Source organism: Nematolebias whitei, chromosome 2, assembly GCF_014905685.2.
Source record: "Nematolebias whitei isolate Nwh7 chromosome 2, NemWhi1, whole genome shotgun sequence".
Classification (NCBI taxonomy): Eukaryota; Metazoa; Chordata; class Actinopteri; order Cyprinodontiformes; family Rivulidae; genus Nematolebias; species Nematolebias whitei.
Genome location: NC_056499.1, coordinates 6,195,970 through 6,212,547, shown reverse-complemented (window position 1 = coordinate 6,212,547; position 16,578 = coordinate 6,195,970). Strand labels below are relative to the sequence as shown.

Below are 16,578 nucleotides of genomic sequence, written 5' to 3'. Positions count from 1 at the left end.
TTACTAAACATTCATCTAACGGGTAAAAAAAAAAAATCTAATGTGATCCACTTCAGTTTGGATCTGATTCTCACTCGTCAAAAAGCCTTTAATCATTTGGTTTTAATTTAAACAAAATTCATATTTATTTACTGTAATTTCTGGACTATTGAGCGCACCCAAATATAAGCCACGCCCACTAAGTAATAAATAATAATAATTTTGTACTTATTCAATTCATTCAACCTTTATTTATACAGGTTAGTTTCGTTGAGTCCCGAGGACTCCTTTTCAAGAGAGACCTGTTTTTAGACAGACAACATACAAAGTACAGACAACAATAATTCAACAAAAAGCAATTAAAGTCACATGAAAGAAGTTATAAACGTTCAAATCAAGATGCCATATATAACAAGAACATACTTGTTTTGATATTTCTATTGACAAATATAGGCCTCACTTGTCTATAAGCCGCAGGTGTCTTCGTTGTAACATGAGACACAGATAGATTTTTAAAACTTTTAATTAAATATGTACCGGTAACATACACAAATACGTACAGTAAAAGTTTTTTTTTCTGAACAGTGCCTGTAACATGGCTGGTTAAAAAAAATTGTAACTTACCAGGAAGTCACTGACGCTACCTTCATCTTCCTCCTGCGCTGCTGTCCTCTTCGTCACGCAGCAGTCTTTCAAAACCCGTTTGTGATAGAGGTTTTTTTTTTGACACTGCTCCGCTGTGGATCCACTGGCAGATCAGACTGGAGCAAAGCGTGCTCGGCGCATATGGCCAGTTTTGGTAAACGATTTCTTGCCAGTCGTCCAAGCTGAGCTCGGAGCGCCACATTAAAGCACGATTCACTGCAAATAAATCGTCCTTCCCACTGTGACCTGTTTGGTAAGTTCATTGGTCAGATTTATTTATTTGTTTTTTACCTTTATCCATATAGGTAATCTCGAGTCACAAGGACCCACCCCCCAAGAGAGACATCTATGTGAGCGCCCGGGCTCGTTAGCCCATCAATCCATTATCATTACTTGCTTCCTGTCAAAAAATAAAAATACTAAAAATCCATAAATTGGCCGCAGTCTTGTATAAGCTGCGGCGTTCAAAGTGTGTGAAAAAGTAGCGACTTATAGTCCGGAAATTACGGTATTTCATTGTTTGTTTGTTTTTTCTTTTATAACATTGAATCTGACTGGCATACATCAGAAACAAAAACAAGAAATACATTTTTAAGACTCAACACACAGAAAAACATATAAGCCTATAAATGACCTTGTTCTGTAGGTATTATTGATTTAAAACTTTTTTAGCATGTTAAGATTAAATATGGTAATATATAAATTTTGAAGCAATTTAAAACGTCTATTTTAAATATAAAATGATATAAAACATAAAATCCTGGAGGATTTTCACATCAAGGCTGACCTTATTATCACCACCGCTCTAATTGTCCACACATCTTCAGCCTCTTTCCTTCCGTCTTCCTGCAGATGAATGACATCGTGGAGGCGTCTCAGACGTCCACTCGAGAGCTGCAGGAGCAGATTAATATTTATAAAGAGAAGAACCGACGGGAGCTGACGGAGCTGCAGAGGCTCCTGAAGGAGCGAGGACAGGAGCTAGAGGAGTTGATGAAGACCACCAAAACTCTGCAAGGAGAGGTAAGGTGGCCCGCAGCCTCATCTGGCACAATGAGGATGTAAATACTGTGTTCGTGGTCTCATCGTTAGTCAGGCCAGCCAGCCTGCTCATGCAGGACAGCATTATGACTCGACCAGATGAGCCTCCGTTTAACCTCATGGTGATGTCATCACTTTGGTATTTCTGCTCCATGCTTCCTTTTCAAACCAGAACTTGGTCTTCAAACTGAAGACTTCAGTGAGGACACACAAAACTTCTGATAATGTGTTTTGTTAAAAAAGGTTAGCAACGAAAACTAATTAAAACGCAGAGGTTAAACACGGTTCTTGCTCATAAGCATCTATTGATATTTAGCTGCATTATTTTTGGTTGTTAGCACTTTGGAATGTAAAGAATGTCTTTGTTGAAGAGTGGAGGAGATGAGCGTGATTATTTATGTTGGAAAGAAGTACAACTTTATTTATACACCAAACATTTGCTGAAGGTGGGGCTGTTGACACAGTTTTTTATGATTACCACACAGAACAGCTTTATAGTCCAGTAAAAGCAGAGTGCTTGAGAATACTGTGAATTATAACGTTAACCTGTCAAGACATAAACTGGTAATGAACTGAGTGGTATAGAAAACCCCTGGTTTATCTCCCGTCTGAGAATGTTGTGCTGCTGTGGGAGTTTTTATTTGCTCCTGTTCTCAGAGGACATGATGTTAATGGACAGTTTAACACACTTAGAGATGTGACAGTGTGATTTCTAAAAGAGGACCAAATAAAATTGTCAACAAAATTAAAACTTACTGGTTTTAAATGTTGCTGTAACAGTTTTTCAGATGGAGAGAATGATGAGAGACGAGAGAAGTGACGCAACTTCCTGGAAGATGGCGCCTGTGAACGGCTCGGCTTCTGTTCCGTCTCGTCTCTCTCACATTCTTGTGATTTTGTTTAGTGTTTTATTTTGATTCATGCAGCCTGTCAGCCAACTGTGTTCTGGTTGTTAATCAGTATCAATATGATCGACACGTTATTTTGCATAAAGGATCATATGGAGGATGCCTGCGCTACCTGGGCCAGGTGTGCAGAGTTTTTCCCTCCAAGTTTTGAATGCACCACATCATCACCCGAGTACCTGCTGCTGGCAAAGCGCCGAGGCCGGAGAAGGAAGCAGGGATCCAGAGCAGGTGTCCAGAACCAGGATTAGGAAACAACGAGGGAAAATACCATGACTGAGCAGGTCCGGTTTTTATGAGCGCTGCCTCCAGACGGTACCAATATGTGAACTGGTTCTGTGCGCCTTCCCAGTCCTGTGCGTCACCGACCCTGTGACACTCTGACCGGACCTTCCCAACTCGTCGAGCCCGGCTCCCCACACTGCGAGAGCGGTTCCTGCCAACTGTCTCCTTCCAGGAGAGGTATGTGGACGGAGCTCGTTCACCGCCGCGATGTCCGGTAGTCCAGAGTGCACCTGCGGCTGAGCACGTAAAACCAACACGGATCGCCCTGTTGAATGCTCGCTTCGTAGCGAATAAAGCTTTTATCCTTGGGGATTTGTTCAAGGAAGAAAGTCTGGACTTTAAGTTCTTGACGGAGACTTGGCAGCAGGAACAGGAATATGTTCATTTGAATGAGCTGTGCCTCCGAACTGTTCCGTGTTTGGGACCCCGCGGGTTGCCAGGCGTGGTGGCGGACTTGCTCTCCTCTATCAGGACTGCTTTTCCTGCAGGCTCATGAAGCCAGATCCTTCCAGCTCTTTGTAGCTGCAGATGACTAAGGTCGGGAACACTGACTCATTTTATTGTGCTTTAATTTACCGACCTCCTGGTCCTGCCCGTGCGTTTTTAGAGGATTTTTCTGAATTTTTATCTTCTGTTATTAAGCTTGAGAAAGCTTTAATTCTTAAGAGATTTTAACATTCATATTGATGACTCATCCTGCAATGTAGCATCAGAGTTATTGTCTCTCACAGCGTTGTTTCATTTTAAACCGCATGTTTCTGGGCCTACTCATAAGGAAGGCCATACTTTAGACCTTGTCGCTGAGTGTTGTGGACGTTCCTGTCGCCGACCGCTGCCGTTTGTATTTTAATTTGTCTTTTAACCTCAACAGCCGTCCTCTAAAGTGATTTCTCAAAGGTGAATAATCAGTCAAACTGCTGTTGAGAAATTCTCAGAATCGTTTCAGCCCAATTGTTTTATTTTTTCATTAAACCTTTATTTGATAAATCACATTGAACCTCGAAGACTCATTTACAAGTGAGACCTGTTGTTCGTTGCAGTGGTGCTGATTCTTTTGTCCAGTCTTTTAATAGTCTGTCTGTCTGCTTAAATGCCTGTCTGTCTTAAAGGAGGTTCCTCCTGTAAAGCACAAAAATATCCTCTCCTAAAAACTCTTGTCCTTTGAGAAACGAGGAAATTATGTTGTTCAGGAGATCATGTCGTAAGGTGGAGCATTTATGGAAATCTACAAAACTTGAAGTCCACAGACTAGACTTAAAGGATCTGATCTCAACTCTAAATGAAATTATTAAACAGACCAGGTCTGCATATTTTTCTTATCTTATGAGTATAAATAAATAAAAATCCAAAAGTCTTGTTTGTTACCATTTATAATATGCCTGGTTTGTTCCACTTTGGATAAGCTGTTGGGGGAAGAATCAGTTTTGTGTTGTGTGTTTCCTTGACTGATGAAGCCTTCTGGATTGAAGGTGAAACGTTTCAGCACAAAAAAAGAAACTGTCCAGATGACCTGGCTGAAAAATGTTGGATTGTATACCTGGATTAATGAGCATGGACTTTGTTGTTATTCATAATAATATGGTTTCACCTTCAGTCCCTCTGATTCTGTATTCACATTAGATGACTGCAACAGATTTTTAAACTATTTTGTTGAAAAGGTTGACGATACCTGGGCAGGTGTAAAATCAACTCCTTGTGACGTCCCCAGTGCTGTCTCTACAGTGAGCTCCTGGTCCTCATTTACACCCGTCACTTACAGGATGTGAAGGTTGCTCTAAAACAGATCAAACTTCTTCCTAGATGTTGTGCCCACGTCACTGTTTTTAAAAGTGTCTGATATTGTCAGCCCATATAACCGGGTCAGTTCCATGTTCTTTAAAACAAAAAGTTTTAAGTCCTATCTTGAAAAAGCCCAGTTTGGACACCACTGAGCTTTGCCAACGGGCCAATTTCAAAACTGCCTTTTCTCGCCACAATTCTGGAGAAGTTAGTGGCTGGGCAGTTGACTACTTTCTTGCAAAGTAATAATGTTCTGGACAAGTTCGGGTCTGGTTTCTGTAAGATGCACTCTACTGAAACTGCCTTGTTAAAAGCCTTAACGACATATTGATGGCTGCAGGTTCTGGTTGGTGCAGTGTTTTGATTTTATTGGATCTGTCGTCAACTTTTGACACAGTCGACCACAAAATTCTGCTACATCGACTGCAAAATGAGTAGATTTCTGGAACTGTTCTTAAGTGGTTTTCCTCTTATCTGAGCAACAGAACCTTTTCCATGTTTGTGAATTACACACAGTCTAAGACCGCTCCGTTACTGTATGGTGTTCCTCAGGGTTCAGTCTTAGGTGGCATTCTGTTCCTTCTATACATCACCCCCCTTGGAATGATTATCAGAAGCTTCAGTAATGTGTTTTACCATTTTTATGCTGATGACATTCAACTGTACTGTTCCTTCTATAATTCACACACGTTATCTGAATTAGTAAAATGTGTTTCACACATTAAGGCCTGGCTCGCTAACGACTGCCTTCAGTTAAATTCTAACAAGACTGAAACCTTGATCATGATCATTGCTCCTGAACAGAAAGTTCCTTGGATCAAGCAACACCTCGGTTCTCTGGGCTCCTCTTCTCAGCTGAGCCTCAGAAACCTCGGTGTTCTGTTCGACCAGTCCATGTCGTTGGAAAAACATTCGAAGCTTCTGGTAAAAAACAGTTTTTAATCATCTGAGAAATATTTCTAAATTGAGGGCAACGTTATCCAAATCTGACCTGGAGATGATTATTCATGTTTTTATCTCTTCGCATTTATATTATTGTAATTCCCTTTTTACTTGTTTCAACAAATCTGCCGTCGCTCGTCTCCAGTTGGTCCAGAACGCTGCTGCGAGGCTTTCAACAGGAACTAATAGAAGGTCCCACATTACACCAGTTCTATCTTCTCTTCATTGGGTGCCTGTTGAATTTATTAATTTTAAATTAATTTTGCTCTTAACTTTTTGAGATTTAAATGGACAGGCCCCCCAATACATCACTGAAATGTTGATTCTTCAGCCCGCACCCTTCTGTCTTCAGCGCTGAACCTCCTAAAGGTCCCCAAGACCCGGTTTAAAACTCGGGGTGACCTTTCAGGCTGTAGCCCCCAGGTGGTGGAATGCCCTGCCCCTGTTTCTTCGTGTGGCCGTCTCTGTTGATTCCTTTAAAAAACAGCATTATTACTCAGACAAGTTTTTAGTTAAATGTTTTATTTACTGTTTTTATCAGCTGTTCTTACTATTTTTGTTTTATTTTAAGTCTGTATCTGTATTTCTGTATAACACTTTGTGATTTTATCTATGAAAAGTGCTATAAAAATAAAGTTTACTTGCTTAAACTGGTGGTGGTAATCACCAGACTTAAATGCATAAAACTAAATCTAGTCAGTAGGAGGAGCGTGAAACAGCTCTATCTAAACACACTCAGTCCTCACGGAGCAAAGTTCAGGTTTGAAGAGTTCTTTCCTAAAAATGTTAAAACGGCACATTTTGTTATCCTTGCAGAACTCCCAAGTTTTGAGTCATGGGATAGAAAGTAGATAATAAATGTCAGGGCAAGGTCAGCATCCAGACTCTTCCCGTTTATCTCTGCTCGTGTATCTTTATTCAGCTGGTGTCCGTACAGGAAGAGGAGGATGTGACTGAAAGCTTCGCTGGCTCATTCAACCTCCTCCTCCTCCTCCAGCTCCTCTCCTGAGGAACTGGTTACTGGTCCAGTGAGTCCTCTCATCATGCTGCTCTCACATGTCCAGTCAGTCTCCACCCATGTGTTCTTGGCAGGTCATCTTTAAAGTTATGAATGTCGGCCAAAACATCTGAAATATATCTTTATATATGTTTTATTGAAATTATGAGGAAATGGCATAATTATGGAAACTTTAAAGCAATCAAACAAAGTTCAGTCAGGTCATCTGGACAGTTTATTTTTTTTTGCTGAGATGTTTCGCTCTTCATCCAAAGGACTTCTTCAATCTGAGGAGCCACCAAACAAAACTGACTCCCACAAACGGCACATTCCACAGTGGAAATGGAGTGATGGGGGAGAGGGCGGGCCCCGGAGGCCATCTTAGCACCAGCAAACTGTTTTTTCCTACTTTGGAATGTGCTGTTTGTGGGAATCAGTTTTGTTTGTTGGTGGCTCCTCAGATTGAAGAAGTCCTTTGGATGAAGGACGAAACGTCTTGGCAAAAAAATAAACCGTCCACATGACCTGACTGAACATTGTTGGATTTGATACCTGGAGTACAGTGGTCCCTCGCTACTTCGTGGTTCATTTATTGCGGACTCGCTCTATTGCGGTTTTTCAAAATAAGATTGGACATGACACACATTTGGTTGATTGATGGATGAGCTGCACGATCGGCATGGAATTTTTATTTGAAATAAATTATTTAAAATTGTTTAGCACCTCCTGCACATTTGTGCAGCCCTGGATAAACTTCCTCCTGCAGCTGATCAGCTGTTCACTGTGCAGAGCGCAGAAATGGGCGTGGCCAAGGACTCTTGCAGGTGGCTGAGAGCAGAGGAGGCAGGGAGCTGAAATCATGGCTTGTGTCTTTTAGAGCGTTTAGAGTTTAGAAACATTGTTTAAAATGCCTTAATATACCATTGTTTTGGTGTTTAAGTCGCTCTGGAGTATAAGTCGCATCAGTAAAAAAAAGCATCAAGAAGAAGAAAAAAACATACAAGTCACTTCAACGTATAAGTTGCATTTATTATGCGTTTACTTAATGGTCAAAACGGCTTCATTTTGTCTTGGCAGCGCAGCGCCGTTCATCCATCCATCGCGGCTGGAGCTGCGAGCTCTCCAGCGTTCCTCCGCCTGCACCAGCTGAGTGAAGCAAGTGGGCACGGGAGGACTCGCTGTTGCAGTTCTTAGAAATTTAAAGCATCAGTCAAATATTGCGTTACGAATTTGGAAAAAAAAAAAACAACGTATATAAGTTGCTTCAGCGTATATGTCACAGGGCTGACAAATCTATGCAAAAAACTGCAACTTATACACCGGAAAATACGGTATACGGTACGGCTTCAGGGTACGGATCCCCAGCGATAAACGAGGGACCACTGTATTGCGCATGAACTGTGGTGTTTAAAACAATGACAAATATTTTGCACTTCAAAGAACAATTATAATTTCAAAGTGAAAAAAAAAAAGGATGTCGCTGGTTTGAAATTAGGACAACTGATAAATGTGTCCTGCTGGTAAACAGTGGGGACAATTTTTGCAGCTGCGGGGGGTGGGTGGGTGGGGGTGCTCTTCCTTTGAAGGAAAATAATAGCTGCTCTGATTTAGTAATCACTCGAGGGAGACGGACAATATTTCCTCTAAACAGCAGCTAAAATGTTGGATTTTACTACAGCTGCAAATTCAGCCGGTGGAATGTTGAAAGAAATTTCAACAAGTGGCTTCGTCTGCACGAGTTGCAAATTAATTTATAGCATCAGTCTTTGTGGGACATTGAACCCAGATAAAACGATTAAAAAAAGTTCAGGAGAAAAAAAAAACTGTAGTAAACCTGGACAAATATTTGTTTAATATTAATAAGTTTTGTCATTTATTTTGCATTTAAAGGAAGAATAACAGAGCAGGCCCCCAATAGAGTCCAACTTTAAACATCTGTACTTGTTCCACCTCAGCTCTTTATTTAAATAGATTTTTGTACATAAATGTGAAAAGTATTAACTAAAGGTCATCTGGACGGTTTCTTTTTTTTGTGGCTGAGACGTTTCATCCTTCATCCGAAGGAAAAACAAAAGAAAGATTATTATTGATATTATTATTGATTATTATATTATGATTATTGATATTAATATCAAGTCTTGTTTCTTATTTCACTTTAGGGCTGGACGATATGACCAAAATTTTTTATCACAATATATTTCTTTATTTCGGTCGATAACGATATTATTCCGATATTGATATAAACAATATAAAAGCCTCAGAAAAACTGTACAAATAAATTAATGTTCACCTTTTATTTGTATTTATCCTTCAAAGAAATTTGAAATCACAGTCAAATAAACATAAAACTCTCAACTTTGTCAATATCAATGCTTTTAACTTTAAACAACAACATAACCTAGACGTTTGCTGCATGTGTTTCACTTTTGATACAGCTGGGGGGGGGGGGTCTGGGGGTTTATTTTATTTTATTTTTTTAAACAAATAGGATGGCTAAAAAAAGAAAAGTAACAAAAAACAGCTAGATTATAAGGTGAATGTAGAAAACTAAAAACAGGAACATGTCTGCATTGGTCCCTGCCAGGAGTCCAACAGATTCTTAAAGCCACTTAGAGAGGTCAAGGTCGAGAGCTTCAGATCTTTTTGTAAGATATTCCAGGAAACAGGAGCGGAGTAGGAGAAGGCCCTTTTGCCTAGTTCAGTCCTCACTGAGGGAACACTGCAGGTAATAATGTCCTGAGAGCGCACGCTGTAGCTGCACTCACGCAGAGACATGTAGGAGGAGATGTATGAAGGCAGCAGACCAAGAAGTGATTTAAAGATGAAAATGTACCAGTGAGAGAGTCTGTGTGAAGTTAATGATGACCAGTTAACCAGTGAATACTGGGTGCAGTGGTGGGTACGATAATCACAGTCAGTTATGAATCTTAGTGCACCATGATAGACAGCATCCAACATCTGCAGGGTTCTTGTAGGAGAGTTCATGTAAATAATGTCACCGTAATCAATGGAGGGAAGGAAAGTCACAGATACAAGGCGTTTTCTAGCATTCAGGGTTAGACAGGATCTGTTTCTGAAAAAGAAACCCAGTTTAACTGTCAGTTTCTTTATCAAGTTTTCCACATGAAGCTTAAAAGAAAGATGTGAGTCGACCAAGATACCCACATATTTATAGGAATCAACAAACTCAGTCGGGACACCATTTGAGGATGAAATCAGAGGAAGAACTGCTGGAACCAACTTCCTATTTGGAAAAAGCATCCCTTTGGTTTTGTCGGCATTTAGGACAAGTTTGAGGCAGAACAAATCTGTCTGGAAAGCCTTTTCAACTGTTATAGCTCGACAATAAACAACTGTGTCATCAGCATAGAAATGTATGGATGCATCAGGGATGTTTTTACCTACATTATATATGTAGATTGTAAAGAGGGTGGGTCCTAAGACTGAGCCTTGTGGTACACCATTGTTGACTGTTAAATAACTGGAGGAAATACCATTAAACCATTAAAATCATTATTTTCTAATTGCCTGGTTATTATATATAATCAGTATCAGTATGTTGGTATTCAGAGAGCAGATGTTGTTTTTTTGTTTCAGCTCTCGCTGCGGGAGCAGGACCTGCAGATGTGTCAGAGGGAGAGAGACGAGGCTCTCCTCAGGGAGAAGACGCTGGAGAAAAAGCTTCATGATCTGGAGATGGAGACGCAGAAAAACAACCAGAACAAGGATGACAAGTCTCGACAATTCAAATTAATGGAGGTACGAGATGATGCATGAAGCTATAATAAACATGTTTTCATGAGCTGTGGCGTGGAAATTATTGTTAAAAAAAAAAACTTTAATCTTACAGAACAAATGTCTTTAAACCTCACCTGTCAGTAAAGTGGCAGCTGTCACTCACAGTTCAAACGTAATGTCTTATCTGCAGGCCAGGGTTGCTCAGCTGGAGCTGGACCTGGAGGAAGAACGTCAAACAGGAGACCAGCTGATGGACAGGGTGGACCGAGGAAGAGAGCAGGTACACACACAACACCTTTTCATTATCGTGCACACCCGACCGGCTGCGCTGTCCTCACAGACGTGTCTCTGTTCCACCTCCGTGTGTAAATGATATCCAGGTCTCCTGTTGCTTCATCTTCACTTCTAACATCCAGCACTAATCTCCAAACTAAACAAAACTCCATGTAACAACTCCAGCTCTTAAATGTGTCACACAAAACTCCATGCATGTGATTGTGCTCACGCTCAGCTGTGCATTTCTTCACACGTCCCGTCCGCACCCCAGAAATCATTATTTGTAATAAAGCGTGCTTACTGCTTTGTGAGATGATCTTACATAATCACTTGGGTTTGGTGGCTTGCCAGCAGGGTCTGAGAGCGTCCGTCAACAAAAAAACCCTTCTTAACGGGCCAAAACACGCGTGTTGCCAAACGTCTTAAGTTTTCAGGTTGTGGAGTTCATTTGGAAGTTGCAGCCTGAGAACAAACAAGCTTGGTTCGCTTGAGAGAAAACGCTCCAGTTTTCCTGGACGAAACTGCTGACGGAGGCTCTGGCTTCAGATAGATCGTGTTTTTAGGACCGTAGTTTGAGAAAGATCTTTCTGTTCAGGGGGAGGATGGAGTCAGAGGCGATAATAAATCGAAAAACTGTTCAGATTTCAGGCTTCGCTGCAGCTTCCTCCCTGTGTGGGACTGGGTCAAAAGTTGTGACTGAATTTTAAATAAAATGCATCTCGTTTGAGAGGTAGAGAATTAAAATCTTAAACGGTTCCCCTAAGTGTGTGTGTATGTGTGTGTGTGTGTGGGGGGGGGGGGGGGGGGGCTCCTGGCACAGAGAAAAGGGGCAGCATTAGTTCAGCATGAGACTGAGGTCGGTTGTCACGGCAACATCTGAGCTTTTTACAGCAAGTGGAGAAGACGGAGTGCTTGTGGTGTGTTTTTGTGAATGCACACACACATGCCTTGCGGGTGTGTGCTCTCTAATGTCTGTGGGGAGGTGGGGCGGAGGGTGTATGGCTATGGGGCGGCGGGGAGGCAGCAGGACGAGCACCTGCGTCTCTCTGGGCACCAGGTGCTCCTCTCCTGTCTAAATGAGAGTAATCTCCTCTCTGCTCTCCTGCCGTCTCTCACAAAGCAGATTAGTTTCGCTGCATGTTCCAGTCTGCTGATTCAGCTCCCTCCAGCACCGCGCTGGCTGCACCACTTACAGAGGCCATCGTTCATCAGAGCAGCCCACTGTCACCCGCTAATTGGCATAAAATATCACCGATTCTCAGCCACTCTCACAAAGAAGCAACCGTCACTGCTGCATCGATTAGTTTTCGTTCCCCCTCCTGTTCAACCAGGCGCAGTCGGCTCCATCTGAAACGAGCTACAGTTGATCAGTGATGACGCACGACGTAGAAGGATAGTTTCTTATTTAAATCATCGAATCACTCTCAAGAATCTTTCAACTTTATTGCATGTGCTCAGCTGATCTGCACAAACGAGGATTCAGCTAAAAAGCTTCTGATCAACATTTGGCGAAACTGGACTTAAAATGAGCCGATTTAAAAAGATCTGCTGAAACATTATCACCTTCACTTGTTCATCAATTTAAATAGTTTCATGTTGAATAAATTAGATTTAAAAAAATCTAAATACTTAATGTTAAACCAAATGAAGTGGACATCTTTGAGCTTCAAGAACTTGAAATTTACCATTAACTAAATATATTTTGACATCAAAGTATATCTTGATATTTCTAAGTAGCAACATAAAAAAATAAATTTATTTTAATCGGGTTAATCTGCCTTTTACTAGGTAACTGCTGGCTGAACCGTTGGGACTTCACCTACTAACAGACGGTGTCACCATCTTCTGCATTTTTTTCTGCACTAAATAAAACTTTGATTTAAGCTGTACTTTCTATTAATTCTTAATAAATGATAAGAAAAGCTGAAATCAGTTTGATCAAATAAAACGTGTTCTCATTTTGTTAAGTGTGCTTAAAATAAACAAAAACAAATGTTCTCCTATTTACAGCTAAAAGCAAAATGCTAGTTGAACACTAAAGAAGGAAAACTCTAGATATTAGCCAAAAGTAGAAAAATACTAGCTAAAAGTAGCAAAATGCCAGCTAAAAGCTAAAAGAAGCAAAAGGCTTGCTAAATACTATAAGTTGCAGAATGGTACCAGTTAAAAGTAGCAAATGACTATCAAAGAGGTAAAAGTAGCAGAACAGTAGCAGAAGGTTAGCTAAAAGCTAAATGCAACAGAACCATGGCTAAAAGCTAAAAACATAAATGTTAGCTAAAAGCTAAAAGCAACAGAACTGGCTAAAAGCTAAAAACATATAAAGGTTAGCTAAAAGTTAAATTTAACAGAACTGGCTAAAAGCTAAAAATATATAAAGGTTAGCTCAAAGCTAAATGTAATGGGACAGTAGCTAAAAACAAGGTGTAGTAGAACAGTAGCTAAAAGGTTGAAGTATCAAAAGGCTACCAATAGTTAAAAATTAAAAGTAGCAGAATGGCAGCTAAGAGCTAAAGGCAACAAAAGCTTAGGTAAAAGCTAAAAGTAGCATAAGGTTAGCTAAAAGCTAAATGCAACAAAACTATGGCTAAAAGCTAAAAAACATAAACGTTAGCTAAAAGCTAAATGTACCAGAACCATGGCTAAAAGTTAAAAACATAAACGTTAGCTAAAAGTTAAATTTAACAGAACTGGCTAAAAGCTAAAAATATATAAAGGTTAGCTCAAAGCTAAATGTAATGGCACAGTAGCTAAAAACAAGGTGTAGTAGAACAGTAGCTAAAAGGTTGAAGTATCAAAAGGCTAACGGTAGTTAAAAATTAAAAGTAGCAGAATGGCAGCTAAGAGCTAAAGGCAACAAAAGCCTAGGTAAAAGCTAAAAGTAGCGTAAAAGAAGGAACTTGACTGAATGAATTACTGTAAATAGATTTTTTTTTCTCTTTTGGGGAAAATATTTGTAAAGAAAGTAACAGTTTTTGAAAAGCTTGAAAGTTACAAGAACCAAAAGTCGTAGCGCTCGTCTCCTGTATGAGCCGAACGTTTTGATGTATGAACAACTAAAACAGCTCAAAGTATGCAGAAGTTATTTTGCTCAAAACCAGAAACCAGAAAAATAAAATACAGGAAACGGTGTGGATGCCTAATCAGCATTTCACACAATCAAGCTGTAAATGTCTGTTTAGATACAAACACGTTTTTGATTGTGATCAACTTAAACCAGAAACTAATCTGGATAAAACCAGCCTTGCTGAACCTAAACTAGTTGGTGTCTTTTTGCGATGCATGAACGTCCACATCTTCTCTTAAAATAAAAGGCTGTTTAGACTCTCATGAGTCGGCATGACGATCGAAAGAAGTGTTGGAATGCAGTCGGTCCAGATCACCAGTTAACCGGGACGTTCACAGCATGAAGCCTATTGTTTGGCGCTCTGAGTCGCTGACTGCTGGGAGTTTCTCCTGTGGGTGAGACTCAGAGCCAGTCTGGGGATAATTGTTGTGGGACTGTAGCGATGACGGTGTCTGGACTCGGCTTGACAGGTGGAGCAGATGAGGAATGAACTTCTGCAGGAGAGAGCTAACAGACAGGACCTGGAGTGTGACAAGATGGCTTTGGAGAGACAGGTACACTTCCTCCTGGCAGTTCAGATCCGCTCAAATCACACCCTTCATTTTATCACCTCATTCATTTGATTGTGTTCATTTTTCATCAACGTCATCTGTTCACATATGTAATTATTGCTCAAAGGTGCATTAGTAAAGGTCTTCACCGGCTCGCTCTCTCCATGTTGTCTCCAGAATAAAGATATGAAGTCCAGAGTGTCTCATCTAGAAAGTTCCCAAAAGTCAAATAAGGAGGGTCAGGTGTCCCAGCTGGAGGCTCGCATACAGGAGCTGGAGGAGCGTCTGGAGGGGGAGGAACGGTGAGACGTGGCGAAGGTCGCACGAGAGAAATACACTTTGGCAAAAGTTTGAATAGTCCAACAATAATATGTTTTATACTTTAATAGAGTTCATAGTCCACAAATAAAACCAAAGGTAGAACCAGTGTTTTCTCTTTAAATCCAAACTGAGTGCTGGTTAACGAGTGACGATGCTCGTGCTTGTTGTAGGGAGCGGGCCAACCTGCAGCTGGCCAACCGCAGGCTGGAGAGGAAAGTTAAGGAGATGATGATGCAAGTTGAAGAAGAACATAATGTGATGCAAGACCAGAAGGACCAAGTATGTACCATATTGTTCAGCCTATAAGTCAGTTTTGTGCATAATTTACAAGCCCTGCGACTTGTACACCGAAGCGACTTATTTATGTTTTTTTCCATGTTTATAAACTGATTTTTGGCTGAGATGTGACCGTTTTCATTCATTCTGACTGAAAATATTAAACACTACCATTTTCAGCTGCTAGATGGCACTCGAGTAGTGTGGCATGCTGTTGTGTCATGTAATTAGTAAAAGTGACTATTAATGACACAATCAGCTTGCCATACGAAGCCACCTTCGTCCAGTTCGTCTGGAGCAACCATCAAATCTGCTGAATCGGGTTTTGAAATGCAGCTGATTTGACCATTAAAGTGCATTTATTAAGGAAAAGTTAGACTGAGACACACCTTTACTATAATTTTGAGCCAACAAATAATAATAATAATAATAATAAGTCATAAAGACATATTTGTGTTTTTTTCCACTTTATTAGACATATTTAGACTGATGCAACTTATAAGGTGGTGCGACGTGTACGGTGGAAAATACATCAAATTAAACGACCAGCTCTGCTGCTCGCCTCTCACTGTAGAATGATTTTAATTTGTGTTTCTGTAAGGCTGAGAATAACAACCTGTTAATTTGTGAATCAGTAATAAAGTAGTCCAACTGGAGATGTTTTATTACATTGTTTTCTAGTTGAACCTTCGTCTAAAAGCCTTAAAGAGGCAGGTGGATGAGGCCGAGGAGGAGATCGACCGTCTGGAGCACGGCAAGAAGAAGCTGCAGAGAGACCTGGACGAGCAGCTGGAGGCTAACGAGCAGCTCCAGAGCCAGCTCAAAGCTCTGCGCAACGAGCTCCGGTAAACGCCACGCGCAGCGGAGTCACTGGGAGGATCTGATTCTTTGTGTTCCTGTTCAAACCGTTTTAAATCTCTTGACGCAGGCGTAAGAGCTCCTCCGCTCCGCTGCTCAACAGCCTGCGTGATGATGATGACGATGACGATGATGACGAGGACATCAGCGCTGACAGAGAGACGTACTTCAGCTCCTCCATGGGGTTCAAGCGCTCCTCGAGTCAAGACAACAACTTATCCACTTTAACGTTATGAAAAAGTTCAAATGAAGTTTTGTTTGTGTGCTGGACCAAAAGGCTGGACGTCCGTGTGTGACTGTAGATGTTACACTGGTTTATCTGTGGAGTTGCACTGGTTTATCTGTGGAAACATCAAAAGACTTTCTTACTAAATGATTGTTTATTCGCAGCTGTGGACACATTTTTTCTGGATTTTACTTCTGGGCAAAGTCTTAGTGTCCATAAATTCATTCAGTATTATCGGAGCAGCTCTTTGATGAATGAAATCAGAAAACTATACATGTACATACTTCTTAACTCTTTATTCCCTCATTATTATTTTTTTTTTACTTTACTTGGATTTTCTCCTCTCTACCTTATTATGATATTAACACATTCTTATCAATAAATATTTGAGCATTAATGAACTGCACTGTAAAACTGCACAACCAGAACTGCCTTTTTGAACATCAGATATATTAAATTTACACAAAATGCCTTTTTTTTTTATATATATATACCGTCCAGTGACATGAAGTATATTTACTTTTTTATTACTGAAGGAAAATATAATCTGAGTGTTTTCAGTGAATTATGACAGCATGTTTCTTTAATTTATTCTCAGTTGATTTGGCAACATTAGTGTGTTTTTTAGGAAACTGCAAATGAGGGACTTTTATACAGTTTTATATAATTTGATGACCAGTTTTATAACACAG

General features: G+C 40.4%; 1 protein-coding gene across 1 annotated transcript in view; it reads left to right on the top strand.

Moving 5' to 3' along the window:
* The window catches only part of cgnl1 (cingulin-like 1), a 44,481-nt gene extending 28,557 nt beyond the window's left edge, over positions 1–15,924 (top strand). Inside the window, exons 12-19 of the mRNA XM_037689678.1 lie at positions 1,477–1,647; positions 10,171–10,332; positions 10,502–10,591; positions 14,125–14,208; positions 14,383–14,507; positions 14,697–14,805; positions 15,484–15,647; positions 15,731–15,924. Of these exons, the coding sequence (XP_037545606.1) occupies positions 1,477–1,647; positions 10,171–10,332; positions 10,502–10,591; positions 14,125–14,208; positions 14,383–14,507; positions 14,697–14,805; positions 15,484–15,647; positions 15,731–15,896 (1,071 nt within the window). The 3' untranslated portion in view covers positions 15,897–15,924. The remainder of the gene's footprint in view (positions 1–1,476; positions 1,648–10,170; positions 10,333–10,501; positions 10,592–14,124; positions 14,209–14,382; positions 14,508–14,696; positions 14,806–15,483; positions 15,648–15,730) is intronic.
* The last annotated feature ends 654 nt before the right edge of the window (positions 15,925–16,578 follow it).